This window comes from Alnus glutinosa, chromosome 3, assembly GCF_958979055.1.
Source record: "Alnus glutinosa chromosome 3, dhAlnGlut1.1, whole genome shotgun sequence".
NCBI classification, from domain to species: domain Eukaryota; kingdom Viridiplantae; phylum Streptophyta; class Magnoliopsida; order Fagales; family Betulaceae; genus Alnus; species Alnus glutinosa.
Genome location: NC_084888.1, coordinates 31,193,435 through 31,218,008, shown reverse-complemented (window position 1 = coordinate 31,218,008; position 24,574 = coordinate 31,193,435). Strand labels below are relative to the sequence as shown.

At 40.5% G+C, this 24,574-nt stretch overlaps 1 protein-coding gene and 1 long non-coding RNA gene across 2 annotated transcripts; both read left to right on the top strand.

Moving 5' to 3' along the window:
* Positions 1-524: 524 nt before the first annotated feature.
* LOC133864921 (NAC domain containing protein 50) lies at positions 525-22,626 on the top strand. Its single transcript, XM_062301364.1, has 4 exons — positions 525-830; positions 1,186-1,469; positions 1,870-2,157; positions 21,802-22,626. Exons 1-4 carry the CDS (start codon positions 626-628, stop codon positions 22,393-22,395), a joined length of 1,371 nt encoding a protein of 456 aa, XP_062157348.1. The 5' UTR covers positions 525-625; the 3' UTR covers positions 22,396-22,626.
* LOC133864923 (uncharacterized) lies at positions 2,165-10,114 on the top strand. Its single transcript, XR_009899583.1, has 2 exons — positions 2,165-3,682; positions 3,779-10,114. It is a non-coding gene; the product is annotated as an uncharacterized LOC133864923 (long non-coding RNA).
* Positions 22,627-24,574: the final 1,948 nt, after the last annotated feature.

Sequence of the window (24,574 nt, the reverse complement as noted above, 5' to 3'; positions counted from 1 at the left end):
AATAAATTACTAATCGTTTGACAATGCTCTTTGAAAGAGCTTTTTTTCTCTTATTTTTTTTTAAATGAAAAACAAAAATAATAACAAACAACTTCAACTATTTTATATTTATAAAATATTTAAAATTAATTTTATTTTTATGTCAACAAAACACATTTTTTTTAAAAAACATAACACATTATAAAAAGCGTTGTCAAACAAGTTTTCCGAATATATGGTCGCTTTCGAATAAATCATTTAAATGCATTTATTTTTTTGACTTAAACAAAAGCCAACATAATTTTATTACCATATATCTTATAAGCCAACATGATTTTCTATTTTTCTTACCATATCTTATAAATTTTTGTTTTTCATCTTTAAAGTTGCTTGCTTCTATTTTCTTTAACAATAACAAAAAAATTATAAATTTAATTAAGCACCTCAAACGTCCACAAATTTAAAATCATAACAGACAAAAAAAAAAAACCCAAAAAAAAAAAAAAAAAACCGTAGGAAAATCGCAATTGTGCCTTGTAATCGAAGGTACCCCTTCGTTGTTCCTTCAGCCTCACTCAAAGGCAAAGCCCCCATCCTTCTCATCCATCCCAACCCCCAAAACCCTAGCCTCCGCTTCCAACCGAAAATGTCTGCCATGGGCCGTGACACCCCGGCTGTGCCAGCGCCACCAGCAACAGCGCCGACGGCGCTGGCACCCGGGTTCAGGTTCCACCCCACAGATGAGGAGTTGGTCATATACTACCTCAAGCGCAAGGTTTGCGGCAAACCCTTCCGAATCAATGCCATCTCTGAGGTCGACATCTACAAAAGCGAGCCTTGGGACCTCGCAGGTAACCCCTTCTCTCTTTGTCTCCTGATTTCCTTGCAAATATATTCGCCAAATGGTATCTACGTATAATATGGTCATTTCTTCACTGGTAAGCTATCTATTGGTTTTGAAATCGTGATTTTTGTTCATGGGTTTTTTTTTCGTTTAAATGTTCTCGGTGCTTCTTTTCCTTTCTGTTGATGATTTCTTCTTTGGGTATTGATAGTCTTTTGATGGGTTGTCAGTGGTTGTATCTTTGGTTTGGTTGTAATTGTCGTTTATATTTTTCTAGGCTGTAACTTTTTTCCCCTTTAATGGGTCTTTTATTTTCTACTTTTTTGTTTAAATATTTTTAATTTTTAAAAATGGGTGTTTAGATAAGTCGGGGTTGAAGACCAGGGACCAGGAATGGTACTTTTTTAGTGCATTGGACAAGAAGTATGGCAATGGGGCGAGAATGAACAGGGCTACAAGCAAAGGATACTGGAAGGCGACCGGGAACGACCGGCACGTCCGCCACGATTCTAGGACTGTGGGGCTGAAGAAAACTTTGGTTTTTCATAGTGGGCGTGCCCCGGATGGGGTAAGAACCAATTGGGTCATGCATGAGTACAGGCTTGTTGAGGACGAATTGGAGAAAGCTCAGATTGGAGTCACGCAGGTAAGAGAGGCTGTGGCAAAATTGTGGTTAATGGTTTTATGTATTTTTATGCCTTTGTTCAGTTGCTGGGAAAAATTTTATGAAATGGTGAAGTGGGGATTTGGAACACTTATGGATTATGCGGTTTTGGCTCGACTGTATGAAAAACTCACAACTTTTGGGACATTTATTTGATGGTAGTGAACTGGAAGAGCTAGTTAATTTTGGTTCCCCAAGAAGTGATAATCTCAATTTAGAAGTTCAAAGTTGTTCATTTCCTACATTTTCCTCAGCGACCAGAAAGTGTTTTTGTTTTGTTTTGCTAATTGGAAACATATTGATGTTATTATTATCATCATCATTAATATGGTTACTGCTGCAATTCTAACGTATGTTTTGAGTTCTTGTTTGGGTGGAGAAGGATGCGTATGTGCTGTGTAGAGTATTTCATAAGAATAATATAGGACCACCGAATAGCCACCGATATGCACCTTTTGTTGAGGAGGAATGGGATGATGGTACACCAGCTTTGGTTCCGGGGAAAGAGGCTGGGAATGAAGCGGTAGCTGGCCATGATGCATGTGCTGAAGAAGCTGGCTGTGGTGCATTTGTTGAACAGAATGGCCATTGTCCATTTGTCGAGAATAATTGTGGTGAATGTGTCGAGAACCGTCAGGATTCATTTGTTGAAGGGAATAATTTTGAGCAGGTGTGCTTTTTCTGATTTGGTTCTTTTATTTGTTTACCAATTTCTTTGTTGAAGTTTTGAATTATAGATGCTGAAATGTTATAGTTGCAAAAACATTTAGTGATAACAGCATGAGTAATATGCAGGCAGCCAAACAGGCAGTGAACTGCACACCAGATTTTTATTGAATTGCATTGGGGGAAAAGCATGAGCTATAAGTACCTCTTTTCAATAATCACCCGATCAAGATGTGTTTCACATGCTTAACACTAAGAGTTTTAATTTCTTTTTTGATAAGTATAAGAGTTTTAATTTCTTAATTGGTTTTGTTGACTGAATTGATGAATCACTTACAAATTCTTCCCATTCTAGTCATTATTATAGTTTAGCTAATTGATGGGAGACACAAGAACCTTCTTCGTATTTTTCTCCATTTGCTATCTTTTGTGTCTTAAAGATCTTGTTACAAATTGGAAACAACATTGTGAGATTGGAAATCATGCTGTTTTGTCTTTTTCTTTAAAATTATTTAAGAGGGAGGGTCACCGGTTGGCGGTCACAGTGCTTCTTCGCTTTACATTGGTCAAACGGTGTAATGCCTAATTGGATAACTATAATCTTTATTGTCCAATACCTATCTATGATACTGCTTCTTTCCTGCTAGGATTATGGGCTTAATAGGCATTGGAGAAAACTTGTTCTGGGAATATGTGGGCTGAGGTTGATGTTTTCATGGGTTCAACTGAAAGGTGGTGGAGTTTCTTCTGGGAGATTTACATCTGCAAAGTAGTTAAAAGCTCCGAGGGAAAGTTAGAAGGTGAATGAGGAAAAAATACAGGAGGATAGAGGTTTTGTTGGAGGTTATCTGTGTGTTGGAGAGGAATGGTGGGGATTCTGGGTGTCTGATCTAAGGAGGACAAACCATTTTACAAGGTAAGTTTATTGGTTGGTAGAGTTGGCGATCAGCTGGAAGCGAAGTCAAGGCCTTTAAGAGCCAGAAAATTATCATTGGATGGCAAATGTGCGCAGAATATCTAGTTTTATTTTTTATAAAATAATAATAGAGGTCTTGATGAAGGTGCTGAGGGAAGTTAGAAGTAGAGGTGAGTTCTTCCAAGAGGCTATTTGAGAGGCAGCAAGTAAGGACACTTTAGTTTGATTTTGGATCTCTTTGAGTTTCATGATATAGAGCACTATATTTTGAAGTAATTTGAAAGACTTGTTAGAGAGGAAGAAGTGGTGGGATTTGGAAAGAAGTTGAATGTTGAACGGATTTGGTTCAGATATGATGCATATGGCTTTATCTAATGTTGTTAATAGTGCCTTCACGTTCATGATGGAGGAATTTTGAGAGTTCTGAGATGCAGTGCTGGTCTTTTTGATTCCTTAAGTAGACATAAATGGTGGGCAATCAAGATTTTTTGCGAAGATAATTTGTTGGGGGTGTGCATGTACTTGGAACGAGTTAAGAGGCTGGTAAATGGTACTACCTTTTGAAAACTGGAAAGTATGGTTAAAAAAGGGTATACCTTGAATGTTTACTGAGGTAAAACTGTAAACTTATCTTCAGTTAAATTTGGTTTTTAACTCCTAGACCATGTGCTTGCTGGTCTGTGAAATCCTCAGATGCTTTTTCTTACAGCATGGAAGTGAAACCAAGCCAATTTATACCAGCTAGCTGCATGTGTTCAAGTGAGACTTCTTATAAAAAAAAGTTTTCAAGTGAGACTTGTCTATATTATAATCAACCTATTAAGTGGTGCACCTAACGACCTGATTCAGGTGAGTAGTTGGGGTCTTTTGTTTTCTTGTTTAACTAAATGGTCTAATTCAGATATGATATCTTTGTCACAATATTTTTGCTCAGATGTTATTGCTGAACTTGGGAAATGGAGAGGTGGAGTTGCCTAATAAGAATGCTTTGGTTGGAGTTGCAGTACATTTAGTAAAGCATGTTTACATCTTATTTGCAAGTTGGGTTTATATTGGATATCCTTTGTATTACATTAATGATAGTTCCCGTAGGTGCTTGCTTATTAAGTTGGCTTCCAATTCCAAATCAATTAATAATGGGAAAAAGAATTAAAAAGGTTGGCTTATTCTATTAACTATGATTCTAAGGGTGGAAGTTCTTGCCGAGGTAGAGCTGGGAGTTCTATCAAATTCGAGTTGGGAGATGGGTCCAAGATCAGATTTTGGGATGCTGTGTGGTGTGGAGAGATGACTCTCAAGGAAGCTTTCCCGCATTTATATAACATTGCTCGTGTGATGGATGCGTCTGTTGTAGTTAATTTGGACTTCTCAAGTGGATTCCTTTAGTGGAATGTTAGTTTTATTCGTTCGGCTCACAATTGGGAGGTAGATGTCTTGGCCTCCTTCTATACCTTGTTGTATTCCCATAGAGTGAGAAGGGAAGAGGAAGACAAGCTTTGGTGGGCCCCGTCTCACAAAGGAAATTTTGATGGTAGCTCCTTTTACAAGATCCTTGCTTGTAAAGACGCTTTTCCTTTCCCATGGAAGAGTATTTGGCGGACCAAGGTTCCTTCGAATATAGCTCTTTTTTTTTTCCCCGCTTGGTTGGCAGCTATAGCGAAGATTCTTACCATGTACAATCTTAGGAAGAGGCATGTCACCGTGGTGATAGGTGCTGCTTGTGCAAACAAAATGTGGAGTCAGTGGACCTTCTTCTTTCTTCTCCATTGTAAAGTTGCCTGTGCCTTATGGAATGCTATCTTCAATCGCTTTGGGATGTCCTGGGTTATGCTTAATTAGGTGGTTGATTTGTTTGTTTGCTTGCTGGTGGACGGGTGGTAGCTCTCAGAGTGCTGTTGTGTGAAAAATGGTGCCTTCTTGCCTTATGTGGTGCATGTGGAGGGAACAAAATGATAGAAATTTCGAGAACTAAGAAATGACCTTGGAGGAGCTCAAGTCCTTGTTCTTTTATTATCTTTTTATTTGGATAACTGCGTTTTTAGCTCCCTTGGTGATTAGTTTTAATAATTTTCTTGTACTTTTTTCTTCATTTATTTAGGTGTTCTCATGTATACTTCCTGTGTATTAGGGTTGCGTCTTTCTATGCTTTTTAAAATGCATTAAATTACTTATAAAAAAAAAAAGTTCTAGCTGAGGTAGAGTGAAGGGGAGGATTATTTCGGTACTTTATGAAGCCTAAGTTGTTATCTTGGAATGTGAGAGGGCTGAACAAGGTGGACAAGTGCTTGAGGGTTCATAATTTACTTAGAGAAAGGAGGCAGATGTTTGTTTTTAAAAAAACTAAATTGGAGCACTGTTAATGATATATCTATTACTTATTAAAAAAAGAAAAAAGAAAAAAAAAACTAAATTGGAGCATGTCTTGCAATCTTGTGCATAGTCCCAATATGTGGATTGGTGTTGTTTAGATCCTAAAGGGGCATCTAGTGGGATTCTGCTTATGTGGGAGAGGAGGGTAGTTGAAAAAAATGAAAAGTGTATGGGGGAGTTTACTGTAGCTTGTTCCTTTAGAAATTTCGAAGAACATTTTAAATTGGTTTTTGTGGGGGGTTTATGGTCCCAAATATGATTGTGATGGAAGGTTTTTATGGGACAAGTTGGCTGGTTTGCTTGGTGGGATTTGCCGTGATGCATTGGGGGGGATTTTTATGTCACTTGTTTTCCTAGTGAGAGATCGGGTGAAGCCCATTTTTGTCCAATTATGGTGCAATTTTCAGATTTCATTTTTGCCAGGGTGAGCCCATTTTCATATTTCATTTCGGGTTAAGCCCATTTTTCTCTTCCCAACCAAATGCAGGATCGGATGTTAAAGCTAAAGATTTAACATCAACTAATTCGTACATATCATTTGAGGCAAAGAGTGAAATTTTGAAGAATCCTAATGTTGCAATTGAGCATTTAGAAGATTTTGATCTTCTAGAAGAAAGGAGAGCTTTATGTGACGAGGAGAAAATGAGGAAGGCTAAAGCTATCAATGATTTGGAGAGGTTTACTCTTATAGAGGAGGTGAGTTGGAGACAGAAATCAAGGGTATTATGGCTAAGAGAGGGTGACAAGTGCAGGAAGTTTTTCATTTGAGTAGCCAACTCAAATAGAAGGAATAACTCCACTGAATCTTCGATGGTTAATGGTACCATTTCTTCAAATCATTTTGAGATTAGTGAAAACATTGTGTAGTTATATAATAATTTGTATATTGAATAGTTCAATTGGCGGCCTAATCTGGATGGCCTTTCTTTTGATTCTATTAGGGAGGTTGAGGCTATTTGGTTGGAGAGGGCGTTGGAGGAAGGTGAGGTTTTTGAGGTGGTGAAAGCCTTGAACAATGATAAGCCCTCGGGTCCTGACAGTTACTCTGTGGCTTTCTTCCAAGCTTGTTGGGATGCATTTTTAAAGTAGATATAATGTTAATGTTTTCCATGAGTTCCATGCTAGAGGCAAGTTTGAAAGAAGTCTTAATACAACTTTCATTTCCCTCATTCCGAAAAAATCAAGGGTTGATATTAAGGATTTAAAACCTATTATTCTGTTGGGTGGATTTTCAAAATTGTTGCCAGAGTACTTGCCAACAGGTTGAAAATGGTTTTGGAGAAGATTGTTTCTAGATCTAAGAATGCATTCATTAGGGAAAGGCAGATCCTAGATTTTGTTCTTATTGTCAATGAGTGGATTAAATATGGAAAGCTAGGTGTTCTTTGTATATTGGGTATTGGAAAGGCTTGTGATCATGTTAATTGGAGCCTTTTGTTGTTTATGCTGAGGAGGTACGGTATTGGAGAGAAATGGTGTAATTGAATAGTTCACAGTTTTTCTTTGGTGCATCTTTTTGTTTTCGTGAACAGCACTTTAACGAAATGTTTTAGTAGTTCTTGTGGCCTGAGATAGGGGGATTTTCATTTTCTGAACAACACTTTGACGAGCATTTGTCCCTTTTCTTGTCTGTCATCTTTATAGAGGCTTTGAGTATTTTTATCAAGCTTTTCAGTCTGGTTTAGGAATGTAGGTGGGCTTATCATTTCTCATTTTCTGTTTGCGGATGACACTTTGATATTCTACGGGGCAAACCTAGATCACCTCCATTATTTTTTTTTTTGAGAAGTAGATCACCTCCATTATTTGTGATGCCTGTTCTTATGTTTCGAAGCAGTTTTAGGTTCGAAGATTAATCTGGCTTTTCTTGCCTATTTATCTAGGTCTTCCACTGGGAGCTTCTTTTAAGGCCAAACCTATTTGGGATGGTATTATTGAGAAGATATGGCGTCGTTTGGCTGGGTGGAAGCGGTTATATTTGTCAAGGATGGCAGGATCACTTTGATTAAGCGCACCTTGTCTAATATGTATACTTATTTCTCGACTCTTTTCTCCCTCTCTAGTAGCTTTGCCAATCGCATAGAAAAGTTATAACAAGATTTCTTGTGGGGTGGTATTGGTGATTAGTTCGAATTTCATTTGGTAAGTTGGACCAAGGTCTATTCTCCGATTTTTGAGGGGGATTGCTAGTCCAGAATGTACTTCTGCTTAACTGAGCCTTCTTAGGAAAATGGTTATGATGCTATGCATATGAGAGAGAGGATTTGTGGAGAATGGTAATAGAATCTAGATATGGCAACTCAGAGGGTGGGTAGAGTTCTAATAATGTTATTTGGTCGCATGGGGTTGGTCTATGGAAAAATATCAGGAGGGGCTGGGGGAGTTATCTAGATTTACAAGATAACTCCCCGTGTACTCCTTTCCGTTGGAGGAGTATTTGGCGAAATAAGGTTGCCTTTAGAAGCTTTCTTTGCTTGGTTGGCTACTTCAAGGAATATCCTCACTCTAGATAAGGAAACGGAATCTCATAGTGGTAGATTGGTGTTACACGTGCAAGAAGAGTGAGGAAACTTTTGCACACCCTCCCCCCAATTTTTTTTTTTATAAGTTTTTTAATTTTTTTTCCATTTTTTCTTGGGTTAGCCTTAGAAGGTGGTGTCGCAAACTGCTTTCTTGTTGTAGACATAGACCTCCTGTGTCCATGTTTAAAGACTTGATTGGTAACATCCATTTTGTGGTCATACTAGACTTAGCTGGGCAGACTTGCTTGTTATTTCCAAAAGATTGAGTTTGTTGACGTTATTTATGTGGTTGAAAGATGGAGAAGACCCTTTTTTAGCAGGAGCTGTTGTGTTTTTCCAATTTGTGACTGATAGTGCTATTTTGATACGGTCCCGCATTAGCAGGAGGAGTTAAGTGGTTATTATTTGATTAGTTAGCTTATCAGCAAATAAGAGGAATTGTTATCCTCGCGTAGGTAGAGTTGTTGCAGAAGTTTAGTCTATTCTATCTTATTGTTATTTGAATTTGAATTTGAGAAGGTTAATCCTATCTTGTTTTTAGATGGGATGATCTTTATCTCTACGTAAGTGTAAGGCTATAAAGCCCAACAAGTTTAATGAATAAAGTAAGCAATTATTCAGAAAACTCACGTTTGTTTTATGAGGCCTAGGGAACCTTGAATAGTCCCTAGAAAATTATCACCATAGGTAACCAAATGAAGTGTGATCCAGCTTTTTTATCGGTTCAACGTCCTCAAACACGATCCCAATTCCCGACCCGTAACATTTTGGTATTGGTATCAGAGCCAGATTCGACCATGTATGACCAGAGGTTGGAACGGTTATAGAAGGAGGTAGGATCTTTGGATTCGGGTCAACTCGAGTTACAAAAAGGCCAAGAAAAAATGCTACCGCAAATGAAGGAAATGTTTGATACCATTAAGGCTTGGGTGTCTAACGCTGGAGGTAGCAAGGGTGGTTCAGCAGGGGGAGAAGGTGAAGGAGAATCCTCTCATCATGACAAAGGGAAGGGTCCATTCTGACACGAGTCTGGTCAGTCCACAACACCAAAGTTGGCCAAACTGCACTTCCCTAAATGTAATGGGGATGACGACCCAACAAGTTGGATTTGTTGGGTGGAGCAGTTTTTCTGTTTTCAAAACATCCTTGAAGAGAAGCAAGTTCATTTGGCAGCGTATCATTTGGAGGGAGAAGCTCAACTCTGGTATCAATTGTTTCGAGAGGCCTATGAAAACCTGACATGGGATTCCTTGAAGGAAGGATTACACGTTTGTTAGGACCAACTCTTTATGATGATTTTTTTGGCAATCTTACCAAGTTGCAATAGCAGACGTCTGTTAGGGACTATCAAACACAATATGAAAGATTGTTGAGTAGGGCTGGAAAACTATCAGAAGCACAACAAATTGGGGGATTTGTAAGCGGATTGAAGGAGAGCATTCGTACTAGAGTGCAAGCATCTAGACCATCGTCGTTCACGGCAGCAGTGGGTCTTGCGAGGTTATTCGAGGCCCAACATACCTCTTAGCAATAGCCCTTCGCCGCGGATACCGGAATAGCTTTGGATTTCCCAACCTTTCCGCCAATTCCATCATCGTCCCTGTCTAGAACTCGAAATCCCATCATCAAACGCTTAAACTCTGAGGAGATTAGTGAAAGACGTGGATGTGGACTCTGCTACAACTGTGATGAGAAGTTCGCTCCGGGGCACAAATGTAAGAGACTTTTTCTGATTGACGGGTGCTATGAGGAGGAGGAGGAGCCACCAGATGAAGTATACTTGGCTGCAATATAGGAAGAAATTCCAGAAATTTCTCTCTGTACAATGGGGGGAACGCTAAAACCTCACTTTGTCCTTGAGGACAAGGACTCTTCTAAGGGGAATGGAGTGATACGGTCCCGCATTAGCAGGAGGAGTTAAGTGGTTATTATTTGATTAGTTAGCTTATCAACAAATAAGAGGCATTGTTATCCTCGCGTAGGTAGAGTTGTTGCAGAAGTTTAGTCTATTCTATCTTATTGTTATTTGTTATTTGAATTTGAGAAGGTTAATCCTATCTTGTTTTGAGATGGGATGATCTTTATCTCTACGTAAGTGTAAGGCTATAAAGCCCAGCAAGTTTAATGAATAAAGTAAGCAATTATTCAACAAACTCACGTTTGTTTTAGGAGGCCCAGGGAACCTCGAATAGTCCCTAGAAAATTATCACTATAGGTAACCAAAGGAAGCCTGATCCAGCTTCTTTATCGGTTCAACGTCCTCAAACACGATCCCAATCCCAGACACAACATATTTCCAGATTTATTTCCTGTAGATAGGAATAAAGAAGTTACAGTAGCTGATTGCATGGGCTTAATGGATGGGGTGTTGCCTTGGGATTTGAATTTTGTTTGGGCAGTTCAGGATTGACAGGTTGAATCTACTGATGCTTTCTTCAAATGTGTCATGCTGCCAACATGTGTGGAGTGGGGGAAAACACTCGAAGGTGGAAACTGAACAAAAATGGTAGAATTCGATGTTAGGAGTTACTGTCTTAAATTATGTGGTTTGTCTAAGAATCATTTCCCATGGAAGTGACTTTCTTCGTGTTACTGCAGATAGTTTGTGTAAACATAATACTAAGAATTCTTATTTGCTGCTCTTATGTGCAAGAAGGATGGTGAAACTCTGGATCACTTGCTTCATTGTTTAGTCGCCCATGAGTTATGGTCTTTGGTTTTTTCAGTCTTTGGAGTGAATTGGGTTATGCCCAGGTCAATTCTTGAGTTATTGGCTTCTTGGAGGCAAAAGTTGGGGAGTTGGGGGGGGGGGAGGGGGACATGGAGTAGCTAGGATGGGGAGCTACTCAATCGTGCCTTATGTGGTGTATTTGGCTGGAAAGAAATAATAGGGCTTTCGAGGTCTAAAGATGTTAGTGAAGGAAATAAAGTTTGACATTTCTTAAAGTTTGGTTTAGCTAGGTGTAATTCCATTTTTTTTGTAAGTACATCAGTAACAAAACAGAAAAGAGAGGGAGCAAACTAAGCCGTAAGAGGGGAGGAGGGGGATATGGGAATGTGGCCAGAGTGATTTCTGGCTGCGACCTATTGTGCCGCATTATGAGCGCAGAAGGTTGCACTTCTGTTGACCTTCCTAGATTCTCAAGAGGAGGAAGCCTGGATAGAGTCAATGATATCCTAGATTAATGGCAAAATCCTCTAGTCTTGGATGATGTTGGAATGTAGCGCCAAGGCAACTACCAGGGAGTCTCCTTCCAAGATGAAGCGATCAAGTTGGAGAGAGGCTGCCAACCTTGTTGCAAGAAGGGCAGCGATAGCTTCACCATAGTTAGGCTGATGAGGAGGGCTGATGAGAAAGACCATATGCATGATTTTGCCCTTAGAGTTTTGACAGACAATTTTGATACCCTTGAGGAGGCCAAGGGATTCTTCCCTTAGAAACAGCCTTGAAACTTTAGTGCCAAGAATGAAAAGGAAAGGGGAGAGGGGACTCCTTGTCTTAACCCCCAAGCAAGAGTGAAAAGGCCAAAGGGGCTGCCATTTATAAGGATGGAGAAGGAGGGTGAAGTGATGCAAATACATACTCAATTTGTCCAGGTGGGGTGGAACCCGAACTTGGCCATAATGGCAAGGAGAAATTCCCATTCCATCCTATCAAAGGCTTTCTCCATGTCTATTTTGAGAGCCATGAGGCCTCCCCTCCCTGGATTTAAGGGAGTGGAGGAGTTCATGGGCCAAAATAGAGTTGTCTTGAATATTTCTGGTAGGAACAAAAGCAGATTGGAAGGAGGAGATGATGTTATGGAGCAGGGGATTTAACCGGTTGGCTAGAATCTTGGAGATGATCTTATAAATGATGTTGCAGAGGCTAATAGGTCTGAAATTGTTTACAGAGAAGGGGCCAAGCTGTTTGGGGACAAGTGCTATGAAGGTGTGATTATGTTCTTTCAGGAGATGGTCTCTCTTGAAGAAGTCCCAAGTGCTATTGAGGACAACATTTTTAACAGTACATCAATACTTCTTGTAAAAGAGAGCTGTGAACCCATTAGGGTCGGGGGCTTTAGTGGATCCAAGACTGGAAAGGACTTTTAAGATCTCTTGTTCAGCGGGGATGGCCCTGAGAGCTTCATTATCCTTAGAGGAGACAACTGTCAAAGAGGTTAAGAAGATCTTCGGAAGTGGGGGGAACATAGGAAGCGAACAGGTTTTGGAAGTGGTTCACAAAACAACTTCCTATGACTGGTCTATTAGAGATTCAAGACCCAGGGGAAGTCTTGAGCAGATCAACAACAATGCGCCTCCTTCTAATCAGGGTGGAGGTGTGAAAGAATCTAGTATTCAGATCCTTGCAGGTTAGCCATGTTTTCCTGGACTTATTCTTCCAGAGAAGCTTTTCCTTGATAAGGAGCTCTTCAAACTCCTGCTTGAAATGGAGTTCAACAGAGAGAGTGGGAAGTATGAGGGACTTTCTGGGCTTGATCAATTTTGAGGAGAACTGTGTTTATCTTCTTATGGATGTGGCAAAGTGGTGAATGTTCCAGAGTTTGAGGGCAGATTTAGCAAGTTTAAGCTTACTGGACAGGGAGTAAGTAGGAGAACCATCAGTCCTGATTTCCTCGACAACAGCAATGACAGCTCCAGAGGAGGGGTCTCTAGGCCAGAATTCCTTAAACGTGAAGGGCCTAGGGAGGCAAGGAACAAAGTTGGAGGTGTTTAATTGGATGGGGTTGTGGTCTGAGGCATGAGCAAGAGTATGAAGCAAGAGAGAAGGTAGGAAAGAGGTGAATCCATTGACTAGAGGATAGGCCCCTGTCAAGTCTCTCCTTGATAAGGTGTTTACCTTGCCTATTGTCGGACCAGGTGAAAGGGTTACCAGTGAAGCCAAGGTCAATCATACCAAGTTGATCCATAAAAGATCAAAACACATCATTAGAGGAATTAGAAAAAGGTCTACCACTCAGCTTTTCAGATTGATCAAGAATAACATTAAAATCCCCCAAACATAGCCAAGGAACATCAAAATTCTTACCAACACTGGACAAAGAGTCCCAAAAATTGAACTTGTTTTTTCCATAGAGGGCCATACACAAGAAAGCAACTAGGGGTGGTTGGGGGGATCCGAGTAGCACCAACCACTTAGAAGGCGGTGGTTTCAGTTGATTAATCGATGTTGCCTCTGTAAGAAGGATGATGAAACTATTAATCATCTTCTCCTCCATTGCGAGTTTTCTGTGGATATCTGGCACTTAGTGCTTAACAGCTTTGGGGTCTCTTGGGTCACACTTGGTAACGTGCCTCATCTTCTCCATTGTTGGAAATTCCTTGGCCATGGATATCCTAGAGAAGTTATCTGGAAAGCTATTCACACCCATTAAATGTGGAGTATTTAGAGAAAAAGGAACCGTCGGCTCTTTGAGGATGGTGAGTCCAATGTGCAACTTCTTAAATCCTTATTCCTGAGATCTCTTCTGGATTGGGCCCCCTTGCTCATGTTCTTAGCTTCTTTTCAGGGAATTTGATAGACCTGATATGTTTTCTAGATTGTAACAGCAGCTAGTTTTTGGTTCTCTTGTTTCTCTTGTATAGCAACTAGTTCTTTGGTACTCTTGTTTTCTTGTATACTCTTCCTGTATGAGGAATTATTCATAAAAAATAAAAGCTTGCTACATCTATGCACCTATTAACTTTTGTGATGTTAGTTGAGCTTGTTTTTGATTGTAAAAAAAAAAATTACTGGCCTCCAAGCTAACAAAAGCCCCCCTCTGGAACCAGAAGGGGGTGCTTTAGCCATTAAAAAAAAAAAAAAACCAAGCCGATTTAAAATCAGGCTGGCTGCATGGGGTTTCGTCTTGGTTTCAGACAAAAACAAAATATCTGGACAATGTTTTCTGAGCTCAACCCTTAAGCTACGAATTGTAGAGGAACGAATAAACCATTTGCAATTCCCTAACATAATCTTCATCAACTGAGTGGGGGTATGGCCTGGCCCGCCTCCTCAGCCTGTGTTACCTGACATGGGAAAGTCCTCCTTGTTGCTACCCACTAGGATGGTTTGTGTGACGCTGCGGTGCTACCTAGCTACCTTGTAAATCTTCCTAGAATTGGGTAGGAAAGAGACTAGAGGAGTAGGGAAGCTACTAACACTGCTTTGATGAGGCAGGTCTAGGCAGTCAGGGGGATCAAGCACTATGCACAGTGGAGGGGTTGGCCCCTTCTTTGACTAGGGATGAGGCCAGGAGACTTCATCGGCAAAACACACTCTCTTCTTAACGCCATAGCTGGGAGAGGCAAGGGGTTGGGTTCACAAGATAAGTCGCTTCGTAATTTCTTGTAAAAGGGTCAGGTAGAGGTAATTTTTGGGAGGGGCGATATGGCGCATTTAATACTGAATGGCTTCGTGCAGGAGACGAGGTGGCATGCATGGGAAAGGAGGAAACATTTAATGAGGAGACGAGGTGGCATGCCCGGGTGAGTGGGGTTTGGTGGGACATGTGGCGAGATCAGGGTTAGACGATTAGGGGGGTTGGTGAATGTGGGATAGGTGGACAGATCTGGAGGGGGTGAGGGTTGGTAGTGGTTTCATGTGTGCTCTAGTGGCATGGGGAAGAGTGAACTCACCTTGTAGTTCGAATGGGACGAGTTAGAGATGAGTTAACTCACCTCCATGGATGGCTTCTGCAACTGCTTCAACCGGGTGTTCCACTGGTGCTTCTGTTGGTACTGCTGGGTCGCCAACTTCCTCTTTTCCAGTCGAGGAAGTCTTGGGGCTGGAAAAGGTTGTTGCTTTTATAGAGATGCCGTACTTCTCCGGCGTCAAGGGGGACTAGAGGGAGGGGCAAGTGCTTTGTTTGTGGCCTTATTGGCCACACAAAGGGCAGAAGGCTGCCAGCCTCTCATACTTGAATTGTACCCATATAGGATCATGCCCAGGATGAGAGAAATGGAACCCAGGAACCTGTGGCTTCCTCGTGTCTAGCTCCACTCTTATATGAATATGACGCCGGTAGATGAGTCCAAAGGCTCCACAATTTTTCACTTCCAGCAGATTACCCAAACGCTTACCATTGCTAATTGTGTTATTCGGTGTCATGTTTTGCAGTGGAAGGCCATGCACTTGGACCTAAAAAAGGCAGAGACAGCTCGATTTCATCTATAGTTAGGGAGGGGACCCAATTTCAGGATTAGAAGAGATCCTCTGATATTCCAAGGGCCCTGTAGCATGAAACGATCAAGATGCGCATGTTTGGGGAGAGTGAAGATATATTTATTTGGTTCTAACTCTTCTATGGAGAGGGGAGCAGAAAAGTTCCAAATTTTAGTTAGAGTAGCTCTAACCATTTGAGTTGAGGTGCTTAGAGGCTAGGAGTTTCCTGATTAGGGCAAAGGTTTCATGGTTTCTAGTTGGGAAGAGGAGTCATCCCAACATAAGGCTTTTGTTTGTGTTTTCAGTTCTTGGAGGGAGGTATCCATGAGTACAAGGTTAAGATGACCGCCGGGGGCGCAGGGGGGTGGGGGGGTGGGAGAAGAGAGAGTTAGAGAGCAAGGGAGCCAAGAAAAGGAAGTCAGGAGTCTTGGGGAGTCGAACCAGAGGAGAGACAGGGGAGCTCAAAGAGAGAGCGAGAGTATTTTAATAATGTTGGTCCATTCTTGATTCTTCTTGTCAAAGCTCTTTCTTGAATTTTCTTGATATCCTTAAGTTTAGGCATTGAGTTTTTTTCTTTATTTTTTGGGTAATCCCTGATGCAAGACAGAAAGAAAACAACAGAAAAATAAAGGTAAATCTTACGTTAATTTAGAGTCTCGCCAAAATAACGAAGAGGGCAGGTTGAATCAGATTCTCACTAGCCTTGGCAGAGTCTCACAACCAAAAGAGAATAGAAATCGCAGGGGAAAGTACACTTTACCCCCCTAATGTATCCACCTATTGGTAATTTGACGCCCAATGTTTAAAAATTGGTAGATGACCCCCCTGATATAACAAACTTTGACACTTAAACCCTTCCGTCCAAAGAAACGGAAAAGAGGTCACGTGCCACGCACATGACCACTTAAAGCCCAGCTTTCCAAAATTATCCCTGTTCAAAACGGTAAGTTTCCACTCAACTCCATTTTCTCTTTTTCTTTTTTGCACATGGTGACCTGATGACCTCCCCGACAACCAAGTTAGAGAACAAGTCGCCATTGAAGCTGCAGCTCAAGCTTTTCAAGAACAACTGGATTCCAAACCAAGAGGGACATGCCGCCAATTGGAGTCCAAACTCTCCCCCCAAATTTATCTCCCCCTCGCCCCTTCAACCAAAGGCCCCACCACAACTACCGTTTGTTTGAAAGAGTCCCCCAAAATTTCACCAAAACAAATCTCTCTCTCTCTCTCTCTCTCTCTCTAAGCGCACGGAAATGGGTTCAGGTTCTCTGGCTGGCCAAGTCAAGAGGCTCCTCTAGTCCTTCAACGGCTTGAAATCTGGGCGGAAAAATCTATTGAGGATGTGGGTACTGGGCTAGAAGATAGAAAGGAAGAAGACACTAGAAGAAGCAAGTGGAAGCCAATTGTGTGCACAGATTGAAGCAAGATTAAATACACGTGCAGAACGGGGTGATTCATTTGTATGCGACTTGTAACTGCATGGGCTCTGGTCGTAAATTGATCTTTTGTTCATTCTCTTGAGAAACCAACATGGAGGGTAGTGATCCTGGTCTCTCCAAACTTTCCTGAAACAGTTCCAGCTCAGCACCATTTGGGTAAGAGGCCTTAACAGGTCCCAAGCTTCATGGTCAAAGTAGTAATAATAATAATAATAATAATAATAATTAATGAGAAGTAGCAATATGATGGGCATCATGGTTTCGTGCCCATCATATGGAAAGGCTGCACAGCTTGGTTCGGTGGGCCAGTTATGGAAAACACGCGTGTCTCTCCTGCTGCACGCCATGTTCAGTGCTGCTCTTGATGCTCAAGAAAACCGTGTCTTGATGCTGCCAGGTTTGCATGGTTCGGTCGCTCTACTGATGGGATTTTTGTTATTCTTTCTTCACCCTATTGTAAATGGTGTTGCAGCAAGATATGGGCTGAAAATCCTTTAAAAGTAAAGGAGTGGGCATCTAAGGCACAAGGGTGATGACTGTTTAGTTAATTTACGCCTGTGACCGAGCTTCAAAACAATGATAAGAAAGAGGCACTGAAAGAACTCTCCAAACAAGCATGCTTTTAAGAACATCAAGATACCAACCTAGAAACAGACTCAAATACCGGTCTATGAACAGGCACATAACCACACGATTTGCTTGAGCCGCACGAACGGGACGCCATGAGAGCCAGAGAGAGAGATGTCTACTTCTTGTTTACTTTGCATTATCACGTACGGTTGCACCTCCTTATCTTCTCTCCCCCACAACACATTTTAAGTTCTTTTATACATATTATAATATTAGAATATTACTGCAAACAAGCAAACAAATACGTCATCATTATTCTTCCTCCCTCATCGGGAACTGTAGGCACTCCCTGTCCCAGAGCAGGAAAAGAAGACGACTTTTATATTATAATACTATATATAATCAGAAAATGGTCCCATCTCTGATCTCTCTCTCTACATGATTTTCATTACTCTCAACTTGGATGGTTTTCTTGTTACCTAATTGCTCATGTTAGGTACTCAAAAGAATCTTGCTAGTTGTTTGGTTTAACTTGAACCTTTGGTGTGTCCATTTTCATATCTAGTAAAGCCAGTCTTGGATGGAAAAGCGTGTGCTAGGGGGGGGAGTTTTGCTATGCTATTGCCATTAATTACATCATGAAACTGGCTGGTGGTGATCTTGCCAGCTGGTTTTTGTTATAAGAAGCAAATATTTGGCTTTGCACTTTCTTGGGATTGAACTCATTCAAATTGATGGCTACCAGTTCAACGAGATAGGATACCAGTTCAACGATTCTAAAATTGTGTGCTGCCATTTCAATGAATCCCGGTGCTTGCCAATTCTGGAGAGCAATGTGCATGGTGCTTCCACATCTCACTTCCATTTTACACGTCAAAGAGTGTACACCAGCATGTGGCAGAACCTTCTAGCCCACCTCTCCCATGTCTTATTTTCCAGCACACATGGGGGGGTCCCGATGACCTGGTGAAGAGCGAGCTCTTGGGGTGCCACCGGCTATCGACAAGAAGGACCCGAACTATATATGTGAACGAGAAGGAGGAGAGGATTCTGAGGGGAGAGGATAGCGACGTGGCCTACTCTCAGGACCGCTATATCTTCCACGTCGTGTATATTCACCACGTCGATAGTGTTGTTGTTGAAAGCATGCATGGCACCAGCCCTGTTTATCCAGCCCCAAACAGCAAGGAAGCTGAGAAGGATGATGAGAAAACAATGGTGCTCAGAATGCGACAGAAAGCCTAAATGAAACGGTGTGTTTTGGCCATTAAATGAAACGTTGTGTTTTGAATAGAAGCAGGGGTGATTTTGGAAAGTTAGGCTTTAAAAGGTCACGTGCATGGCACGTGACCACTTTTTCGTTACTTTTGACAGACTAAGTGGACGGAAGGGTTTAAGTGCCAAAGCTGGTTATATCAGGGGGGTCATCTACCAATTTTTAAACATTGGGCGTCAAATTGCCAATAAGTGAATACATTAGAGGGTAAAGTGTACTTTCCCCGAAATCGCATCTCAAATAAAACATTGTTTTTTCATGGATCATAATCTGAATCATAGTCTTGATAGGAGTACAAAGAGCATTTAAATAGACACTAAAAATAAACCCCAACCCTAATTTGGCTGACTTTGGGCGAAACACATTATTGTATCAACTCTTAAAACATATCTAATAATGATTACAAAATAACACTCTTAAAATATAAATTAAATACTAATAAATTTAAAGACAAAATATTTTTCCCTTTTTTTGCATCATTTTCCACTTCGAAAAAAACTGTTTCTCAAGTTTAGAAGGTGAAACATGAGCTGAAGATTTTCAAACCAAAGAAGACTGACGAACACAATAGATAAATCAATTCTCAAAATCTTCCTATTGTGACCACAATAGAATCTCACCATTATAGGGTGTCATGCTTCAGATCTACTGCTCCTTATGCTCGGCCACTATGCGTATTCAATGGGGACCAATCTAGAGACACAAAAATCAAGAAAGCTAGCAAAACACACTACCATTTTTTTTACACGACAAAATCCGCTTTATTCTTTTAGGTCTCAGCGCAAACTCTATCCTTCAGAACTTCATGCAGCACATGGGAATTAGGTGATGTGGCGCTGGCCTTTTTTGTTTTTGGGGGACAGCCATGGTTTGGGCTGTATGGAAGCGGTTGGGGGGTTTCACAGTGTATTGTGGGCGACAGTAAAGACATTTGTGATGGTGGATTGTGGCAATGTGGTCGTGACACTTGTCATGATGTTGGGTTTGTGGGTGTGGAATTTGTTGGGGATTAAGGCAGGGGATCAGACGATTGTTATGGAAAACAATCGTGTTTGCTGTGATACCAAAATTGATGCCGGACGAAAAGAAAACAATAGAACAATAAAGATAAATCTTACGTTAATTCAGAGTCGCACCAAAATAATGAAGATTATATGTTGAACCAGAGTCTTATTGGCCTTGGCAGAGTTTCACCACCAAAAGAGAAGGGAAATTTTGCATCCCAAACAAAACATTGTTTTTCATTAATCATAATCTAAATTGTGTGTGTAAGCTCCACAAGGCCATATATGGTCTCAAACAGGCTCCTAGGGCCTGGTTTTCCAAGTTAAGTAACAAGCTAATCCAACTTGGTTTTGTAGGCTCCAAAGCGGGCTCTTCACTTTTTCTTTACAGAACACAGTCAATCACCATTTTTCTGCTCATTTACGTTGATGACATCATCATCACAGCCTTGGATCTAGCTGCCATCACTAATCTGCTACAACTTCTTTATGCTGACTTTGCTATCAAAGATTTGGGTGATTTCAATTATTTTCTTGGTATTGAAGTTCTCAAACTAGATTATGGTCTTCTTTTTCAATGGCGCTATATCATAGACCTCTTGAAGAAGACAAACATGCATGAAGCAAAGCCTATCACTTTTCCAATGGCTTTCTCTTCAACTCTATATGCATTTTCAGAGATCCAATGGATGATTCGTCTCTCTACAGCAGTACAGTGGGCTCACTACAATATCTTTCTCTCACAAGACCTGACTTGAGTTTTGCTGTAAACTGGGAATGTCAATTCATGCATCGACCACTTAAACCACACTGGCAGGCCATTAAACAGATCCTCAGGTACTTGAAGCATACAATGTCTCATGGTCTTCTCCTTCATCGCAACTCTTCCAATGAACTCGAAGCATGCTCTGATATTGATTGGGCTGGATGTCTAGACGATCGTTGCTCCACCGGTGCCTATTATGTGTTTCTCTGTTCAAATTTGTCTTGGAGCTCACACAAACAACCCACTGTCTCCCGCTCATCTACTGAAGCAGAATATAAGGCTGTTGCAAACGCCACAACCGAACTTTTATGGATCCGGGCACTACTTCAAGAACTTGGAGTTCGAATCTCTTCTCCACCAACTCTTTGGTGTGACAATATTGGTGCCACCTACATGGCCGTCAATCCGGTGTTCCATGCACGTACCAAGCATGTCGAAATGAACTTCCACTTTGTCCGAGATCACGTTGCAGATAAGTCCTTGGTGGTTTGTTTTGTTCCTAGCTTGGATCAGATTGCAGATGTCCTTACTAAACCTCTTGTTTCCGCCAAATTTCAACAACTTTGTTTCAAGCTCAACGTGTGATCTCCCCCGTTGACCTTACGGGAGGGTATTAGAACAACTCTCGCACAAGAATCAAAGTCCCAGCAGGAGTCTTGTGTGGCTCAATATGTGGAACTATCCAACCGGGACTCTACTAAGAAGTCTTCTACTTCTATCCAAAAGCTGAGTCCCATTGTAAAGTCCTAGTTCAACAGTGTCATAGCTAGATGAGATTTCAAGTGTTATAGTTTGAATGTATTTAGAGGTAGAAACCAATTGCCAGGCTAGAGTTAGTATTTATCTTAAACTCTGTAAAGAACCCCTATATATGATCAATGAATGCTTGGGTATAGAGCAAGGTTTCAGATCCTATTATTTCTATGTTTTATCAAACCATAATGTGACTGACTTTGGACCAAGCCCATTATTAAATATCGGCTCTTAAAACATAAATTAAATAATAAGAAATTTAAAGACTGAATATTCTTTCCTTTTTCTGCATCAATCCCATTTTTATACTACCAATGTACTGGGGTTATGCACCCTTGGTTTTTTTTTTTCTTTTTATTTTAAGCATATTACTTATCAAAAAGAGAAAGACAGAAGACCTATGGTTCATTTCAAGAACCTAAAATAAAATCTTGGATTGTACGAGGCATTGTAGTTGTAAGAAATGGAACAAGGTTGGTCTATATTACTAGATTTATATATTTGATTATCTATTTTGTTCCTTTCTTTTGTGGTTATGGAAAGCTGAAATATGTTTTCTCCAAGTTGACTTGATAGTTTCATATGGTGTTTGAGACCTGAGTTTGATGCTCATAAAGTCAATGCTTGATACGTTCTTATGATTAAAATAACTAGGGTTGAAACAGCAGGATGTGTCTGTTGTCTACATGCGAAGTTACTCGTTTGAGACGACGTCATCTGCTTAATTTGTTTATTCCACCATAGATATTGGTCGACTCTTCTTATATATATGTGTGTGTAGTCATTATCTTTGATGCATTTAACCATGTATTATGTAGCTCATATACTCGTATGCTGAAGCCTCATTGTATCCGATAATTACTTTCCAATTTCGGTTGTTCATTTCAGGATACTCCGTCCATTAACGAGGCTGCTCTTAGCGCTAGTGAAATTCCGAGAGACTTCCAAAATGTTTCAGTTGTCTGCAAGAGTGAGAGAATGGATGATTTTCCTTCACCAGGCATGGCTTTTCCAAGACCCTCCCTACTAATGAGATATAAAAGAAGGCGTCAGAACGATCTAAACCCCAACCTTTCAAATGCTTCAGAGACTTCAACTAGGACGAGTCAGGATCATTGCTCATCTACAACGACAACCGCAGCAACAACATTGACAACGGCGACAACCTCCACCACCACAGCAACAACAAGAAATTTTCTCTCTGCACTGGTGGAATATTCTCTATTACAATCTATTGAACCCAAAGATAGTCTTTCAGTTACTCCTGCATTTGATTCTGCTAGTCTTGATTCACCTCTGCCTCCTAGCTGCTTGAAATTCATAAATGATTTGCGAAGTGAGATCCATAAAATTTCAGTAGAGAGGGAGACATTGAAGTTTGAAATGATGAGTGCCCAAACCATGATTACTATTCTCCAGTCTCGAGTTGATAATCTGAGCAAGGAAAATGAGGATTTGAAGAGGAGAGTCCAAGATGTCTAGTTTATGTAATCTTGCCCCTTTTCCTTTTTTTTGCCTTGTATGAATCTCCTGCCTTTGATGGAGCTTGTTCTCTCAGATCAGTTGATTTGAGATTGTATTCTTTTCTAGGTTAAGTATGTTGAAACTTTGCTGTAAGAATATCAAAATGGTCAATGATGTATCGTTTTAGGCCTTTGATCCTTTGTTATCAAAAATAGGTAAATTCGTTGGAACTTTTTATTTTTACTTAAACCGAGGTTCACAAAAAGGAATTGGATATGCCTCACTTTTGCTCGTAAACCCCTTAGCATCCAACGTGTTTGGACAATCAATTTTTTACACAATCAACGAACTCGATTCTAATTCAACACAAAATTAATGGGGTGGGTTCTTCTTAATGTTCTTTTGATTTCTAATTCTTTTGTCAGCTTCAAAATTGCAAGCTACATCCACATCAAGTATGCTCTGTTGTAAGAAGGTTGGCTATGAGAAGCCTACATAATGTCCTATATAGGCTGATTAGGACATAATTATGTTATTTTTTCCGTACTGATTGCCAAACTAATAGATGCTATAAACGGATAGGATTTTCTTCATTTTAAATAAAATTGATATTATCTATTTTATGGTCAAAATTTGGAGCTGATATATCTAACGGTGTATATGGTTTTATATTATTTAAATTTTTAAAATACGTGCTAACATTAATTTCATATACATCGTTAGATGCATCAACTTTAAATTTTGATCTTTTATTTGAAATAGATAGTATCCATTTCATTAAATGAAATTGAGAAGATCCTATTCCGCTGTAAACCTCCAGTTATTCAAACATCAACCTCAGCTTCTTCAAACAAATTTTCTCCAATTCTTATTAATGCTCCGTTTGTTTCGATGTAAAACGTTTTTTGTCGTAAAATATTTTCGGCGAAATCATTTTCAAAAAAAATAATTTTCTCGAAAATAATTTTCAGCGTTTGGCTCGCATGAAAAAATCACGAAAAGGGAAAATCAAAGTCTAGCGACTGTCGCCGAAATCTGGCAACGTCCGGTCGCCATTGCCGGATTCTGGCGAGCAGGTTTGGCCGGATCCGGCCAAAATGGTCGAATTCCGGCTAGACTCCTCCGGATCCGATCAGATCCGCCCGGATCTAGCCAGAGCCGATCGAATTCCAGTCGGATAAATGGCTGGATTCATCCAGATCTAGTCGGATCCAGCAAGAGCCGGCTGGATTCCGGCCATTTTGGTCAGATCCGGCCGGCTTCTAACCATGGCCGGAATTTGGTCTGCCAGCTCCAGTGACAGTGACTGGATGTCGTCGAATTCTTGTGTCGACAGGTTCTCCATGGCCCGATGTTGCTGGATTTCGGAGCCGGCTAGATTTTGATGACCGATTATTGCCGGATTCCGACAATCGAATATTAAACGTGCGTGAAAAGATGAATAGTTCAATTTCGGAAAACGATTTACGGTTTTCAAAATCGTAAATCTTTTTCTAAAAATTAAAGAAGCTTTTACGGTCAAAACTGAAAATGATTTCCGTTGACCATTATTTTCGCCCCTACCAAACACCGTAAAATATCGAAATCATTTTTCAAAAATCATTTTACGTCGAAACAAACAGAGCATAAGCCTATAAACTTTCCAAAAAAGGAGTAGGATTATAGATGGGTATTATAAATAAAGATTAGATGTGTTGGTTTATTTTATTGGCTATATTTTGTTGACAAAAACAGTACCATATCAGGGATACCGTATTTCTAGAAGACTTCCAAAAGATTTATTGCAGAATATTAATTCAAAAATGAAAAAAGCTAAACAAGGCAATATCTGCATAGAATATCACTAAGAAGGAAGGGTCCTAATGAAGGAAGTATTCTAGATACTTTATAGCTCAACAAAGTTGGTTTTCTCTGCAGAACATCCGGACAGCTAGAAGAAGCGTTTGGATGCCAGCCACAGAAAGTCAGAGTTCGATACCTGTTCGGACGGCCCAGCAAACGCAAACCACCAAGAGCTCTCGTTCACAACCTGTCCAGACGGCCCAGCGTATGCAAACCACTGAAAAGCATCCATTTGCAAGGATGTCCAGGCGTAGAAGTGAAGACTACAGACGGAGATGCCTTTTATGTAACCGTCCGGATGCGCTTCAGCAATTTTATGAAGACACAGTTATAGAGTATGGACTCCAAAAGACAT

Coding starts and splice junctions, on each gene's coding strand:
- LOC133864921 (XM_062301364.1), top strand. CDS start 626: ATGTCTGCCATGGGCCGTGACACCCCGGCTGTGCCAGCGCCACCAGCA. Junction 1,470..1,869: donor CTCAGATTGGAGTCACGCAG/GTAAGAGAGGCT, acceptor TGGGTGGAGAAG/GATGCGTATGTGCTGTGTAG. Junction 2,158..21,801: donor AAGGGAATAATTTTGAGCAG/GTGTGCTTTTTC, acceptor TGTTCATTTCAG/GATACTCCGTCCATTAACGA.